At 37.5% G+C, this 16162-nt stretch overlaps 1 protein-coding gene across 14 annotated transcripts in view; it reads right to left on the reverse strand.

The window, feature by feature from the left end:
* Positions 1-16162, reverse strand: part of grin2da (glutamate receptor, ionotropic, N-methyl D-aspartate 2D, a) — a 256122-nt gene that overhangs the window by 80648 nt on the left and 159312 nt on the right. For all 14 annotated transcript variants that reach the window (XM_073931494.1, XM_073931504.1, XM_073931499.1 and 11 more), the window contains one exon: positions 12951-13217. In XM_073931494.1, the coding sequence (XP_073787595.1) occupies positions 12951-13217 (267 nt within the window). The remainder of the gene's footprint in view (positions 1-12950; positions 13218-16162) is intronic.

The following is a 16162-nucleotide window of genomic DNA, read 5'->3' on the forward strand; positions in this document are numbered from 1 at the left end:
CACTTTTCAGGAAAAGGTCAGAAATGTCAGACATCTTCAGATGACTTTGATGTGTAGGGGTGTTGTTTTTCTTGCTGGAGATGGGTTGCTTTTCCCACTTGTCGACATGTAGCCATAGGCCCCTGACAGGGAGATAAAACTACTCTAGAGGGTTGTTGACTGGTGACCTCCACTTCTCCAAAAATTCCTGCAGAATAACAACTGTAGTGAAAGTAGAAGTAGGGAATCAATAGACCTTCCAGCAGGGGCAAGTCTTGGCCCTAGCTATTGGACTACACCCCCACATGTTTTTTTTTTCACTGACTGTGGGTTTCATTTTCAGCTTTTTTGGGGTCTTTCTATGATGTATCCCACTACTGGAAGTAAAGATTAAGATTAAAGTGAAGATTCCATTACTTCAACCTGTTTTAATCTTGTCTTTAATGGAATTTCTTTAGGAAGTCATTAATTTAGAAAAAAAAAATCATTTGGTTAGCCAAATTTGCACTCTGGAAAAAAATGGTGAAAAAGTTTAAAATATTAATTTGCTGGAAAATAAGAAACATGGACTCAGGCAAGTAATGTGGGTATAGAAACGTGGTTTGCCTTTTTTGTCGAGAACCTTCTACGATGGCAGTTCATTTGTAACAGGTATTTTAAGGTATTGGTCAGGTAACTCCCAGTCTCTTCTGACTGACCAATGGCGTGAAAGGAAAAGTCGCATGGGAAACTTCCCTTCTTCCTTCTCGCTGGTCTGTACCGTCCCAAAATAGACAGACCAAACTTTAACTTGTGGTTTGAAACCACATTAAGCAAACAAGTTATAGTGAAAATCGCTTTGAATCCGGAAAAACGTCTTGAAAAACGCTGACGATAAACGCAAACACAAATTGTCCCGGTGTGTACGAGCCTTTAGATTGTCTAATGTCTTGAAAAGGGCATATATCAGTGTAAGAATTAAAAGAAAAAGTAAGGAAGAGAATAGGTTACAAACACATTACATGTACTTTGGGCTGAATTTTGAAATTTCTATGTGTCCATTTTAATAGTGTGTGTCTTTGGGTTTGATTGTGTAGGTCCCAGGATGGAGTTTTATTTATTTTTTATTTTTTTTGGAATGTCTTTGGAGACGGGACAGCTCTAGCTATGGCCAGCATCTTGGTAGATAAGATGTCACTGAGTGATGTCACACACAGGCAGACTCGCAGACACTAGGTGTCATAATCTCACGTAGAACAAACCCAGACCCTTTTAGGGGTAACAATAAAATTTCACCTCCGTACTGTATGTTAGAATGTTGCGAATTAGCTTAAAGGAAATTGAGGATTAATTTAAACAAGGCTTCAAAAGAATCAACTCTTTAAATCTGAACAAACAAATTGTCCCATCAATGGTTCGAATGTTGACTTTAATTACAGCTATCGCTATCAAAAAAAAAAACATTTTTGTTTAAGCAGGGTAGCAAGATCGAAGTTTTAGACATTAGATTCATAAACATGAACAGGCACCTTTCTTAATACAAAATGAAACTTTAGTGACTAATCGAACACCTAACACAAACACATTCATACAGTTGTAGAGAAGAATAAAGGAAGAATAAAGGAAGGAAAATAAGAGTTTGAGAGAGTGTAATGATTGAAAAATCACAGATTTTGCAAGACCAAACCAAGTGAACCAAAGCGAAAATAATCAATTTTAACCTTTCTATGGTCTCTCTAGGGTTACACCAGTTCAGTGGTAGTCTGGAAGTGTTACTTGCGTTACTTTTGTGATGTGAACAACTCGCTCTGTTGAGCACGTGGTAAGCTGGTTGTCAGTTCTTTGTCCTTATGAGGTTTGGAGAGGGATGGAGTCTGGATTTTCAAGTTGATTCGGCAAAACTGTTTTCAGTTTCACGGCACACTAAACTTAACTAAACTCTCGACGGAAAAGAAAGAAAGGTATCGGAGATGAGAATGTCTGAGCTGTGCGATTAACCCATTTTTGTATGGGTGACCGCCTGCTTCCTGGAGATCTCTAGAGGTTCTAGTTTTGGGTTCAAGTCTTTCTCTGGTCTGGGCTTTCTAGTCTCTCTCGACGGTGGCCTTAGGTCACAAGCTTTTACAAGGATGTTTTTTGTATGTTAAATTCCCCGAAGCAGGTTTTATAGTCTTTGTTCCAAAGTGCAGTGATTAGCATAGGCATTCTGTGTGTAAACTGATGCAGAAATGTTCAAACCTTCTTAAAATGTTAATATGTTGCACACGTGTTAACATAAAATGTAAACAATTGTTCCGTACGCCAAATTAGCTATGCAGGGACATCAAACATGAACTACCTATGATCATGTTTAGCTGTGGTAGAGTTAAACACTGATTGCAAAAGTAATAAAATTTTAATAGATGAGCAAGAGACTTGTTGCAAAACACCTGATTACACATAAAGAGAATAAAAATTTACAATAAAAGTATCAGTCTTGAGCAAGGAGCTTAAGAAGTTCTCTGTGCGTCCAGTTGTGAGCATTCCTTTGTGTCGTAAATACCTTGGAATCTGATTACAACTGACTATCCAGTCTTTTCATGGATAGTAGTTGAGGATGCATTATTTGTTGAATAAAAGCAGAAGAATTATGTGTCTGATCGGCCACAATTTTTACAATAAAACACGGGATAATCCCGGACAAAAATGCAGGTATGCAGGTTTTGCAGGTATGATCAGGACTGACATTGGTAACAAAATCAATAAAAGTAGGGACTTTTTTTTGAATGATTCCACAAGAGTTATAAAGGTATGGATATGGTTGAAAGTTAACTTGTCGTGACTTAAGTTCTTTTTTAAATGTATTTGTGTGCTGGATTTAAAAGTAAACTCAAAAGTTTAATTGAACTGCTTGATACAAACACTTCCATGCTGAGTCTCTGTGAATTAAACACATATATTTATAAAGAGGGAATATATTCGTATTGCCTTTTAGCAGTTTTGATGATAGAACAGTTTACGAGTTAGTTTTTTGGTAAAGCTTATTAAAATAAAACATTACAAGTAAGCGTATGTCTCAAAGCGAAGACCCAGAGCTCTTACATTTCTAACAAAGCTCGCCGATAACATCTGCACTTTGATGTATCATGTGTCTGCCGGGCCTTAACACAAACCGAACTGACGTTTAATCACTGCGAGAAAAAAGTTGCTATCACATAGCATCAAGCTGACCCCAATTTTTTCCCCATTCTTTTCCATGCGGGAGCCATGACAGCCGCTTTGAATGTGCTCCTGTATCAGTCGCTGATTACGGTCTGAAAGTCTGGGTGCTTTGGACACTGTGGAGAATTAATCAGTCAAGTTGTTGAACACAGAGGATGTTCGGCTGCCGTGGCCAGTGCTGTGGGGAATTGAGTCGGCCACCTTCAGGTCAGATGGAAACTGTCATTTAATGTCACGCTGCTCTGTAACATTACGGATGCATCTTCCCTTTCGTTGGGCACATGACCTCTTTCTCTTTGGGAGCCTTCACGTAAAGGCCAAAGCATGAGAAAGAGAAAGAGAGGGAGGAACGGGTACATGCGCAATGAGGGAGAAGGTTAATGGAGAAATCAAGATGGGAGTTTGGAGATTTACAGTATGCATCAGGAGTTTTGCTTTATATTGCTGGTTTTGGAGAGCTATAGAATAATTGCCTTGGGGTATTAGAAATGGCTTTTCTCCTTTCAGTGCCATTTTCATGTGTCTGTAATTAACCAATACTGATCTGGTAATACAATTGGGGAGGAAAAGAAATTGAAAGAGGAGCTGGAGTAGTGGGAATGCTAAAAAAATAATGCTCAATTCAAATGGATTTATTTTTGATCTCATCGTGAATGTTAAAGAGATCAAACAGAAATTGAATTGAAATTGTGTTATATACATCAGCAACATGCTCATATCAGCTGATGAAATGGGCAAACTTATAATATGCTCAGGCTAATACTGTATATATACACACACCACTATATCATTTTGTTGATTTTACTCCATTTTTATCTGCTGCTGATAATAATAACAGATAAAATGCTTGAAATTGTGTAATCACTTTGTTAATTAAGCAAAGTGGGCTTCATTGTACTGGCAACCAGCCAGCTTTTTCATTTAGTAAGATTTCTTGTTCAGGCAGGGATGTCTTATGCCTCATTTGAGCATTGAGTGGTACAGTACGGTTCGGTACGGGCAACCTGTATCAGGCTTCTGTCTCCATTGCCAATAGGTACCAATGGTTCCTTTTTGGTGGGCAGGGTGTTTGACAGAAACATACATTTAGGCCTTATTTGGATTCATACAGTGCATCCAGAAAGTATTCATAGCGCTTTACTTTTTCCACATTTTTTATGTTACAGCTTCATTACAAAATGTATTAATGTATTTCCTTAAAATTCTACACACAATACTGCATAAAGACAACGTGAAAAAAGATTTTTTTTTTTAATTATTCCAAATTTATTAAAAATAAAAAAACCTGAAAAATCACAAAGATGCTCTATCAGGTTGGATGGAAAGCGACCATGTACAGCCATTTTTAGATCTCTCCAGAGATGTTCAATAGGATTTAGGTCTGGGCTCTGGCTGGGCCACTCAAGGACATTCACAGAGTTGTTGTGAAGCCACTTCATTTAAGTTTTGGCAGTGTGCTTTGGGTCATTGTCCTGCTAGAAGATGAACCATCGCCCCAGTCTGAGGTCAAGAGCACTCTGAAGCAAGTTTTCATTCAGGATGTCTCTGTACATGCAGCATTCATCTTTCCCTCTATCCTGACTAGTCTTCCAGTTCCTGCTGCTGAAAAACATCCCCACAGCATGATGCTGCCAACACCATGCTTCACTGTAAGGTTGGTATTAGCCTGGTGATGAGGGATGCTTGGTTTTCTTCAAACGTAACGCCTGGCATTTGCTCTAAAGAGTTCAATTTTAATCTTATCAGATCAAAGAATTTTGTTTCTGATAGTGTGAGAGTCCTTCAGATGCCTTGTGGCAAATTCCAGGTGGTCTGCTATGTTTCCTTTACTAAGAAGAGGCTTCCGTCGGGCCACTCTACCATACAGGCCTGATTGGTGGATTGCTGAACAGATGGTTGTCCTTCTGTAAGATTCTCCTCTCCCCACAGATAAACACTGGAGCTCAGACAGAGTGACCATCGGGTTATTGGTCACCTCCCTGACTAAGGCCCTTCTTCCCCGATCACTCAGCTTAGATGGCCGGCCTGCTCTAGGAAGAGTCCTGGTGGTTCCAAACGTCTTCCACTTATGGGTGATGGAGGCTACTTTGCTCATTGGAACTTTCAGAGTAGCAGAAATGTTTCTGTAACCCCAGCCTTGTGCCTGGAGACAATCCTTTCTCGGAGGTCAACAGACGATTCTTTTGTCTTCATGCTTGGTTTGTACTTTAACATGCACTGTTAGCCCTTAGACCTTATATGGACAGGTTTATGCCTTTTCAAATCATTTCCAATCAACTGAATTAGCACAGGTGAACTCCAATTAACCTGCTAAAACATCAAGAATGATCAATGGAAACAGAATGTACCTGAGCTCAATTTAGAGCTTTAAGGCAAAGGCTGTGAATACTGATGTACGTGTGATTTTCAAGTTTTTTTATTTGTAATAAATTTGCAACAATTTCAAAAAATCTTTTTTGTACATTCTCATTATGGGGTATTGAGTGTAGAATTTTAAATAAATAAATAAATTGAATCCATCCATTTTGGAAAAAGGCTGTAACAAATAATTTTTGAAAAAGTTAATCACTATGATTACTTTCCGGATGCACTGTATACGATACTCATATACAGTCAGTACAAACCACTCATCTTTATTCTTCACCAGCACATTAACATCTTGTTAAAAAGTAATTCCTAAAAGGCGATAATAGTTGAACATGGCAGTTGGTTCATGTTTTAGGTTGCTGAAAGAATCATTTGCTCCTTTGTTTTTTTGGGCTTTTCCTTTGTTTTTGTTTTTTGCACGTCATTCTCACATTACCGTGTCTGGAAGGATCGGATGTCAGAAGAACTTCAATAATCATGCGCACATTATTATGATCAGCTCAAGAAGTTAATTATTTCAAACACCGATGAACACGCAAACTCTCTAGAGAAAGTGAAACCCCTCACACTTAAGACAGCATTGTAAACAACTACGGTTTTGTGGCTGTTCTTCAATACAACACCAGGTTTGTTTGAGCACAGGCCAACCATGGCTTGTTATTATATGTATAGATTATTACAGTATAATGGCTCAGTAGTGTTTTTAAAAATGACGCTTCCTTTGTTTTCATTCTCCTGACTTGTGCACCCACTAGTGAAATTTTTCTGTAAAACAATAATGTTCAGCTGCGCGTCTAGCTCTGCCTTTTGGTACCCTTTTGTTGTGCTTGGTATCCTTTGGAAAGGGTAAACATGTATTATACTAATTGAAATTAAATTAAAATAGAGCTCGACTTAAAAAAAATTGGACTTTAAAGGTTTAAATTTTCAAAATATCTGCAAAATTACTGGTAGCTATAGGTAAGTAATAAGGAGTGGTTTTAGCAAAGAAATCTGCCAGTAAATGTAAAAAAAAGTAAAGCCTTAGATATTAATATTACTACAATTTTATTTGCCATGGATATTTCAGCCTTCTAAGGACCTCTCTCGAACATTTTTAACAAAAGGAACAGATACATGCGCAATGACATAGAAGGTTAATGGATAAATCAAGCAGGGAAAATGGAGGAAGTGACTTTCAGTATGCATGAGGAGCTTCGCCTTATGTTGCTGATTTTGGAGAGCTATAGAATAATTGCATGGGGGCATTAAAGCTGGCTTTTCTCTTTTCATTGTCATATTCATATTTCCGTAATTAACCAAGACTGATTTGGTAATACAACTGTTAATTGCGCCGCCAGTGAAGCCACTTTGTATTAAAATGGAAAAAAAAGACAAGAAAAGAAAATGAAATAAGAGCTGGAGAAGTGGGAATGCTAGCTTCAATGAATGAAAAGAAACAGCGACAGAGAATGAACTGGACAAATCGCAACTGAGAGAAAGAGCCTTCAGTGCTGCTCACAAAAGAGATTGATCTGTGTGGAGATTGGAAGAAATGAACAGATAAAAAAAGAATGCGTTGATGAAGCCTTTAAAATTACCAAAAAAAGGATAATGAATGTAATAATAATAAATGTTGGTATTCAATTCATTTAAAGTACAATATGTAAAGAAAGGGAAAAAAAAAAGTTATTATATATACCTTTGGGTGGCACAGTGGCTAGCACTGTCGTCTTACAGCAAGAAGGTCGCTGGTTCGAGTCTCAGCTGGACCAGTTGGCATTTCTGTGTGGAGTTTGCATGTTCTCCCCGTGTTCGAGTGGTTTTTCACTGGATGATTTGGCTTTCGCAAATTAGAATTGGATTATTAATTTGGAAAATTAATATTATTAAATAAGTAACTGAAAATAAGCATAATCAATTTAAAATAAATACATTGCTGGCGCATTGCTATTTTGAGAAACTATAATAGACTGTTCTTTAGACCACAACACACACTCGGTCTATTGTCGAGCGCAGAGCACATTAGTTGTGCACCTCGCTTACACATTGCTTAACACACACAAGATGTACAGCAATACGCACATATCTTTACATATGAAAAAGAATTAAAATATTAAGCATAGGCTGTATATAGAATATAATATTGATATATATATATATAGGATATAAACATAAAGGATTCAAATATTACAAAACATTATTTTCTACCCATACATAAATATAAAAACCATACTTTCATGCCTTCTTCACCTCGGGAGGCTTTTTCAGTTTATTTATAACAATTTGCTTTTGTATAATGTTAATATTATTAGCAGTATTATATAGTATCTGCATATTTATATTTGTTTTATTAAAAACAAGCTTAGATTTGTCCACCTGTCAGGTTTTAGACCATATGGGGCACAGCATGTGTATTAGGATATAACTCAGGTTTTTTAATACACATCACACTAATTGTTCATTTATTCGTTTGATGGAAATTAGAACTGAAGTTAGAAATAGTTTTGAAACAAATCTTTGCACTTAACAAACTAAATTAATTATTTATAGGCTAATTGATGTCTGTGCATACAACATGCTTCCCTATCCACGAGAGTGAAAGCGAAACAAGGCTAAATAATGAGGAGGCTCATCTCTCATTCTCATGCTGTATATGCTCTGTTTAACTGTTTTCTTGCTAGTGAAATGCTCAGTTTTTTATTACAAAGTCCTCATGTAAATAGCAAATGTGCCATGGCGCGACGCAACTGACTCTTAAAGGGAATGGGAGATGAGACTCTAATTGGTTTATTCTCAAAACACACCTATAACTCATTAAGAAAATAAGCTCAACCCTTTTAGAGCATGCGCCACGCCGCAAAGCTGATTTTTTTATCCTTAAAATAGCAGAGGATTCCGACACGCCCTAATTGCTTTTGCGCCCTGCGATTTGCACTTTGCGCATGGATCGTCAAAATAGAGCCCATAATATTTGCTCCTAGATTTTTCTAAAGAATAAATACACATAAATATTTTATTATATTAATCAATAAATAATTACAATCTGAACTTTAAGCCTTTAAGTCAGGGGTCACCAAACTTGTTTCTGGAGGGCCGGTGTCCTGCAGATTTTAGCTCCAACCCTAATCAAACACACCTGAACAAGCTGTGTTGAGGCAAGTTGGAGCTAAACCCTGAAGGGACACTGGCCCTCCAGGACCGAGATTGGTGACCCCTGCTCTAAGTAAACCTTTAGCATGTCAAAATATTATATGTAAAATTATACACAAGTTAATTAAGTTTAAATTTAATAGAAGCGATGCACAAAAAAATGATCAAATAAAAATAACACTAAATGTATACATTTGAAGTAGTAACACTGATCATGTGTCTCCTTTGTACACAGACAGTCAGTTGATCTTGCATGCACTGAAGCTCAATATGCTCTTTGATCATTTTCAGATCATGCTGGAGAACATCACCATCAGCTTTAACACAAACGCGACGAGACAGCTGCTCAAGTGCTGCATGCAATTAAAGTAAAGAGAGATCTGTCAAATATTAAGACATTCTGAAACATCACTAAAATTGCTCTACTGATAATTGTACAAAATAACACTCAGAGAGATTTAGTACGGTAATGAATATGTATATAGTGATGTTAATGCTTTTGGTCTTGGCGGCACAGATCTTATACGCTGCAGCTGCTGTTGCTTTAAGGCGCAGAGCAAGTACAGAGGCTTGCTACTCCTAGTAAACTCACAGTTGCTGCTGCAAACATAACATAGATGTAACCCCTAACAAAGCAGGAGAACATGAAGACAAAATGAGTTATTCAGTAAGGGTGTAACGATTTATCGTTGTATGATTTATTGCGATGCAAAAATGTCACAATATGCATCGTGGCGTTATGACGATTTTATTACAATATGAAGTCCGTTTTCTCTTATTAGTTGAGCTGTTTGCACGTGAGCTACGTTCCACCTGCTGTCGCATGTGAGTTCAGATTGCAGCAGCAGTAATGTTAGCAGACCAAGATGAGTGGAGTTGAAATAGAGGATGGCCCATCCTCTCTAAATCAGACGTCTGGCAACATTTCGGTTGTACAGTCATTGCTTTAGACTCATCCGCTTTTTGACACGCATACTGGGTCAAACATCCTAAGTTTTAAAGTCTTCACAGTGATTTACATACTTTGCACAGCGACAGGGATACCTCCTAATGATGTTGAAAGAGTCACATACTGTATTTATAAGGTACAATTCACCCTAAAATATCATTCTGTCTTCATATAATGATGTATTGGCGGCCGCAAAATCACACATGACGTGAGCTGACCGTGAGCTGTTACTACAGAGGGCGGAATATGATAGACGCGCGCGTATGGCAAGCCGTTTTAGCATTAAAACCTTTGTTCTGACTATCCATAAATATATTTAGTGATATCTCTAATTATATTTTGACTAGTCATAATAATAATTCGACTAATCAGAATGACAATTAGAGATATCTGCAATTACAATTGTACTAGTACGAAATCAGATTGGAGATATCTGCAAATATATCATGACTAGTCATATTCCTCCATTGACTTCCATTAAAAAATATTTGCAGATATCTCTAAATGAGTTTTGACTAGTCACAATTGTAATTAGAGATATCTCTAAATGAATTTAATTAAATATGAATTAAATACCTGGAAATGTGGATTTTTTTTGCACACACAAAAAACGCAAGAGACCAAGCAAAGCCTTAAGCTCTTGCTGTTAAATTCAATTGAATAGAAAGCTTTTTTTTTTGCACCTTTACTTAAATTGTTCCTTAATTTTGTCTTATTTTCCAAAAAAAAATTTTTTTTTAATTAAAATTGAAATTAAAATTGTTTTGTTTTCCAGAGACAGGCCTGTTTAATTTATTTTCTTAAAGAAGGTTCAGTTTAACAAGTTGAAAGAAAAGAAATACATAAAAAATAGTTTACTTGGTAAAATTTGCATTTCAGTTTAATTTTCGTATCGTGAGCTGAATGTATCGTTACACCTCTATAATTCAGTCATTAGCATTAGCAAACATGCATTCTGTATATCAAGATTAGATGATTCAGTCTGGATGAATGAATTAATTTTTAATTAATTAATTTTTTGTTGTGATAAAAAATACGTGTGGTGGTAATTCCCAGAAATTTGCGGACAATTTTGTGATTTTATGTATATACCTACTATGTTAGGTATGCACTCTAAATGGCAATGACACAAATAAAAAAAAATGAAGGTTACTTATTTTAGTCTCTTATCAAGAAAAGATCCAAAACAGTGTGGATTAAGCCAATGGAAGGTTGTATCACTCTTATTTCTGTCCACAATCTAACTTTCTCTCAGATTTTATTCCCTGGAGCATCTGACATCATGTACCTCACTCAGGACGTGCGTTAGGGCTTCCCCTGCCATAATACACCTAAAGCACAGATTGTCGTAAAACTCGTCAAAGGCAGGGAAGCGTTTTCTCTTGTTAACTGCAGGAAAAGAGTTAAACGAAAACATTTATCGATTTTACGCACATTATAAAACCAGCCGCACAAATAATGTCCTTCAATTCGGTCACATCTAGCGGCCGTCATCATTGAACCAATCTCCATTAATTTAACCTGCTTGCTTTTCTGTCTGTTCTATTGCTCCGTTTATTAGATGTTTCCAACTTTCTTTTGCAGTCTGAGGCACAAAATGCCCAATTCACGCCAGGATGTCAAATCCAATCTTTGCATTGACTTCACATGTAAATCACTCACGCTTCATCCATGTCTCCTTACCGCACAGGCTGCAAAACAATTCCTCCCCCTTTCATGTAATGTTAGGATTGTGAGGGCGCAGGTGAAAAGTCATTTTTCGAGAGACACTCAAATACATCACTTGCAGATGCAGTCATGTAAAACAATAAATTACAAACTGAAATAAATATAATTTGATTATATTGTTTGTAATTGGATGTTTTAATGATATTGTTCACATTTTTTGTGATGATTTTGCATTTAATGAAGAATTTTGCAGAATTGTAAAAATTTGCGAGTTTTTGTTGATTTTTCATTGGATTCAGCGATCGCGGAATCGCGAAAAACTAGAGGGTCTAAAATTTGTAATGTTTGCTGATATTTGTTTTTTGCACCATACAGCAATGGAACTGAATCTTTACTATTTATATGTGCCTGGGCTAACTTGTCAATTAGCTTAACACTAATGTACCAAACTATGTGTGCCTTGGCTATGTAGACAACTTGCTTAAAATAAGTGTACTAGATTATGTGTGCCTTGGCTACTATGCAACCAGCTTACATTTACCATGCATTCACACGGGGCTTCAGTGTCAAGGCTTGACAGAGGGCATGCCTGAAGTTGGAGCTGATGCAATCTTAAAAGCAGCGTCAGCCAATGAAATTAGTCCGCAATTGGCTACTGTCTGAGCTGGGGTATTTGCATTTATCAGCATGATTGGTTGACACCTCTGTTGGAGCTTGAAAAATTGAGAAATCCCCAACTTCTGCAGTGAGCAACGCCGCTGAAGCAGTGCCAACGGACCCACAATTCAGTTCAGCAACACTTGACGTCACCCATTCAAAGTGAATGGTAACCGCTGACGCCCCGTGTAAATAGGGCGCCAGTGAGCTAGGGTTGTGTGTGCCTGTGCCAAATGGCATAACAAAGGTGGCTTATGACTATGTGTACCTGGGCTACCTTAGCACTAATACTGTAAACTATATGTCCTTATTACAAAACAATATCATGTTTCAGGCTGCTAGAAAAAAATAATAATAACTTAGCAACCTCCTACATGCTCATTAGAAACTTGGTTTCAAAGGACTGTATGAACACACAAACAAGGCAACCCTGCACAGTCTCAAACAATGTCCTGCTCTTAACTGTGCAATGAATAATGAAGTGAGTTTCCGTGATTTAAAAACAGGATCCAAGACCACGCCTGCGGCACTCGCATACATACACAAGCAGCAAATATTGTTCAATTCCAAGTATTCGACATACGATGTGTTCTATTTAACTAATGCAGCATGCAGCCAAACACATTTAACATGGCTAATGAAGCATCATCTTTAATCCTGCTCATCAAGTCAAGTTTAAGAAGCAAGTATGACATTCACATATAAAGTTAAACTTAATCTGTTGCTTCTGAACATGGCTTTTTCTGCTTTAAATTTAAGAATGTTTTTTTTTCCATTGATCTTACATTGAAACATATGATTGTTCACTTTAAAAACAAACAGATCGATAGCACATGGATGAAAGTAAAAGATACTTATCTATTTATGTTGTTTTGGAATGAATATATAAATAATGCAGTTCAGACTGCTGCCACAAACAACACTGAGGTATTTAAATGTGGAGGAGCAAGCTGTATTTATACTGTAAATACAGTATATAAATAATGTATGCATGTTAGACTGTATTCCCACTGCTGACCTGTGCTTCATTCTCCTTCAGCAGCCTGCGGGTTCGAGCTCCTCCCGGGTCATCGGTCAGGTTGAGCATCACCACGCTCTTTCTCTCCCAGCCGATGAACGATCCATCTATCATGCCCTCTACCATGGCCAGGAAATCCTCATAGCCGTGGTGGCGTGTGGTGACCACTGAAAACGCAGTCCAATCAAACTCCTCCAGAACCTCAAAAATGACTTCCAGCTGCAGGTCAGTGGAGCATGAAAACTGCAGGTAGACGGAGCCGCTTTCCTGAAAGAAGACAATTTGGGACATGGTAAGCCATAATGTGCAGAACCATGAGAGGCACCGAAAGAACTAGGGCATCCAAATTGAGAATGTCTGTTCATACAGGATTCAACAGGTCTCAGAAAGCGATGTTAAAATAAATGAAATAATCCAAGTTAAATGTTTACCATCTCCTCATAAATTCTTTTTTTATCAGGGCCTAAAGCAATTGTTTTGCCAAACCTGCCAAATGGCTGGTAACATTAAAAAAAGTACCAGATAATTTTTTTATTGGCCATAAAAGGCTTTTCATTGGCAGTTTGTCTTACTACTACAGTAACTAAGGGTGCTTTCACACCTAGACTTTTTTTTCGGAGCCTGGCGTGTTTCCCTAGTTAACACGATATGTTTGGCATATGTGAATCCAGCAATCGCACTCGGATGAGCGCCAAAACAACCTATCGGAGATTGCCTGACTGATATGGTCTCGGCTCGATTGAAATTAACTCTGGAGCGGATCGATTGTAGTAAGAAAGCAAACAATCCTATGAACTAACCAACCAGACTATCACAGTGTATTATGGATATGTAATAGGCATATATGGCTATAAGAGAATCATGAGGCGGGATGTCTTTCCTGCTGGAAATTCTGTGTTTCATGTCAAATACGAAAGTGAAAGCATACTGAACTATTAACAAGAGCTGTTTATTCGTTAAGAAAATGGACCGAACAGCAGTCTTGGTTTATCGGTTATTTCTCTCTATAATGTAAAGCCTATAATGCACAATTTTAGTTAAACACTATGTATAAGAAAGTCTAACCTCTGATTTATATTTGGTGATGATGTCTGTGGGTGTCACCATTCAAAAAAGAAACTGCAGCTTTTCGTTTATAATGTCTTATTGCTCATCGTCACAAATTAAAATAAGGACGCATGACAGCTGAGCGGGACTCTGACAAAATAAACCCTACAACTCTGACAAATTTGAGAAGAGTTTACTCACACGTGACTTGTTTTAGCTATTTTGGTCCATTTAAAAACTTTGTCGTCTGAAAGTGAACCGCACCGACAACAAAAATAAACACTGTAACAATTTTAATCCCTGTTTCGGAACAAAACAATCGGTCTACAGGTGTGAAAGCACCCTAATAATATTTACAATGATTTTAAGTTCATCATTGTTGAACTTTCCAAAAAAATTAAAAATAAATAAATAAGAAACACCAATGACTGGAATTGTTAACTTCATTTTTCTGCTGCCCTCACTTTAAGGACATAAACAGAGAATCCCTCTCAAACAGTTTATTTCCATTTTAGACAAATTAGTGTTTACGAGAATAAAAACCAAGACTAGCATTTTAACTCGTAAGTGTTACTGACAGCAAAACACTGTGAAAGTGAACTGAATTCAGCCCTTACACGCTGTTTTGAGTAGCAGGTTTCTCTCTGTGTGGTCACTCACTGAAAACAGATGTCAATTCATTTAAACTCCTCGCAATGCTCGTGAAAACCCTGTCCTAAAGTATGAAAACGAGCTGAGCGGAATCCCAAAAATAAACTACACTGACTAATGTGAGGAGAGTTTAATCGCATGTGAGTTGTTTTAACCATTTTGGTCCATTTAGAAACTTTGCCGTGTGAATGTGAACTGCACAGAGAACAAAAAGTAACATTGCAACTATTTTAATCCCTATTTTAGAATAAAACAGTCAATCTACAGGTGCACATTAGACGCTTGGCGAGTGTTTATTTTTGACCCTGGCTACAAGGATAACTCAGAAACACTTTCAAAGAACATGTAACTTGCAGACATTTTAACTTACAAGCTATCTAGAGGTTTTCCACCTGGATTTGGCCTACCCAAGTTAATCAAGACATTTGTGTTCCCTATTACATTTCAAACCACAGGAGAGGGCAACTTCTTCAGCAGGATAGTACTCTTCATACTTTAGCCTGAAAGCAAAGAAGGTCAAGGTGCTCCAGGATTGGCCTACGCAGACACCAGACATGAACATTATTAAGCATGTCTGGGGTAAGATGAAGTAGGAGGCATTGAAGATGAAGTAAAAGAATCATGATGAACTCTGGGAGTCCTGCAAGAGCGCTTTCTTTGCCATTCCAGAGGACTTTATTAATAAGTTTTACAAATTGGAGTCAATCTCCTCGACCACCACCAACATGCAGCATTCCCTTGAATGAACAAACAGCAGCCATACTGAGCAAGAATAACCCACCACACACCAGTTGATTGGTGTAGTGATGAAGCCAATTGAGATATGGGGATGGTAAGGAGGCCATGATGGACAGAGGCCAGAGGATGAATTTGGCCAGGATGCTAGGGTCAAACCACTACTCTTTTCAAAAGACATCCTGGTATTTTAAACAACCACAGAGAGTCAGGACCTCGGTTTAACGTCTCATCTGAAAGACAGTGCTCACTGAAAGAAAAGTGTGCGCTTCGCTATATTGGGGCTTTAGTACCGACACAGACCGCAGGTTCCCATACTTGCATGTAAAGGTCTAACTACAAAATTATGGTTGAGTTTTACAGAAAACCATTTAAAAAGACATTAAAAATGTAATTTTAGTTTTAATACAAAGTGTTCACACACTGGCTATAAAAGAGCCCTTAATACATAAAAAATTATAACTCTGTGTCTTTAAGGAGAACTAATTATTTTAGCAGTTTCTTTGTGCCCCTAAACTGCTTTATGCTTTCCTAAATTATTCAGATATGAAAAGCAAGTGGTGTTGCAGTTTCAGTCATCCGCTGCCCTTTTGTTTCAGTGTTTCTCATTCATCAGGTATTTTTTCCTTCCCTCCATTTACCCTCTGCTTCTTACTCATTCAGATCAATACAGTCATTCTTAATACCCACACAGCATGACGTAAAGGATTCATTGCTATTCATAAGCCTGTGTTTCAGGTGACATTAGTGTCCTTGGCCGCTTTAGGATTCGAAACAGT

The sequence above is a fragment of the Danio rerio genome, chromosome 19 (assembly GCF_049306965.1).
Source record: "Danio rerio strain Tuebingen ecotype United States chromosome 19, GRCz12tu, whole genome shotgun sequence".
Taxonomy (NCBI): Eukaryota; Metazoa; Chordata; class Actinopteri; order Cypriniformes; family Danionidae; genus Danio; species Danio rerio.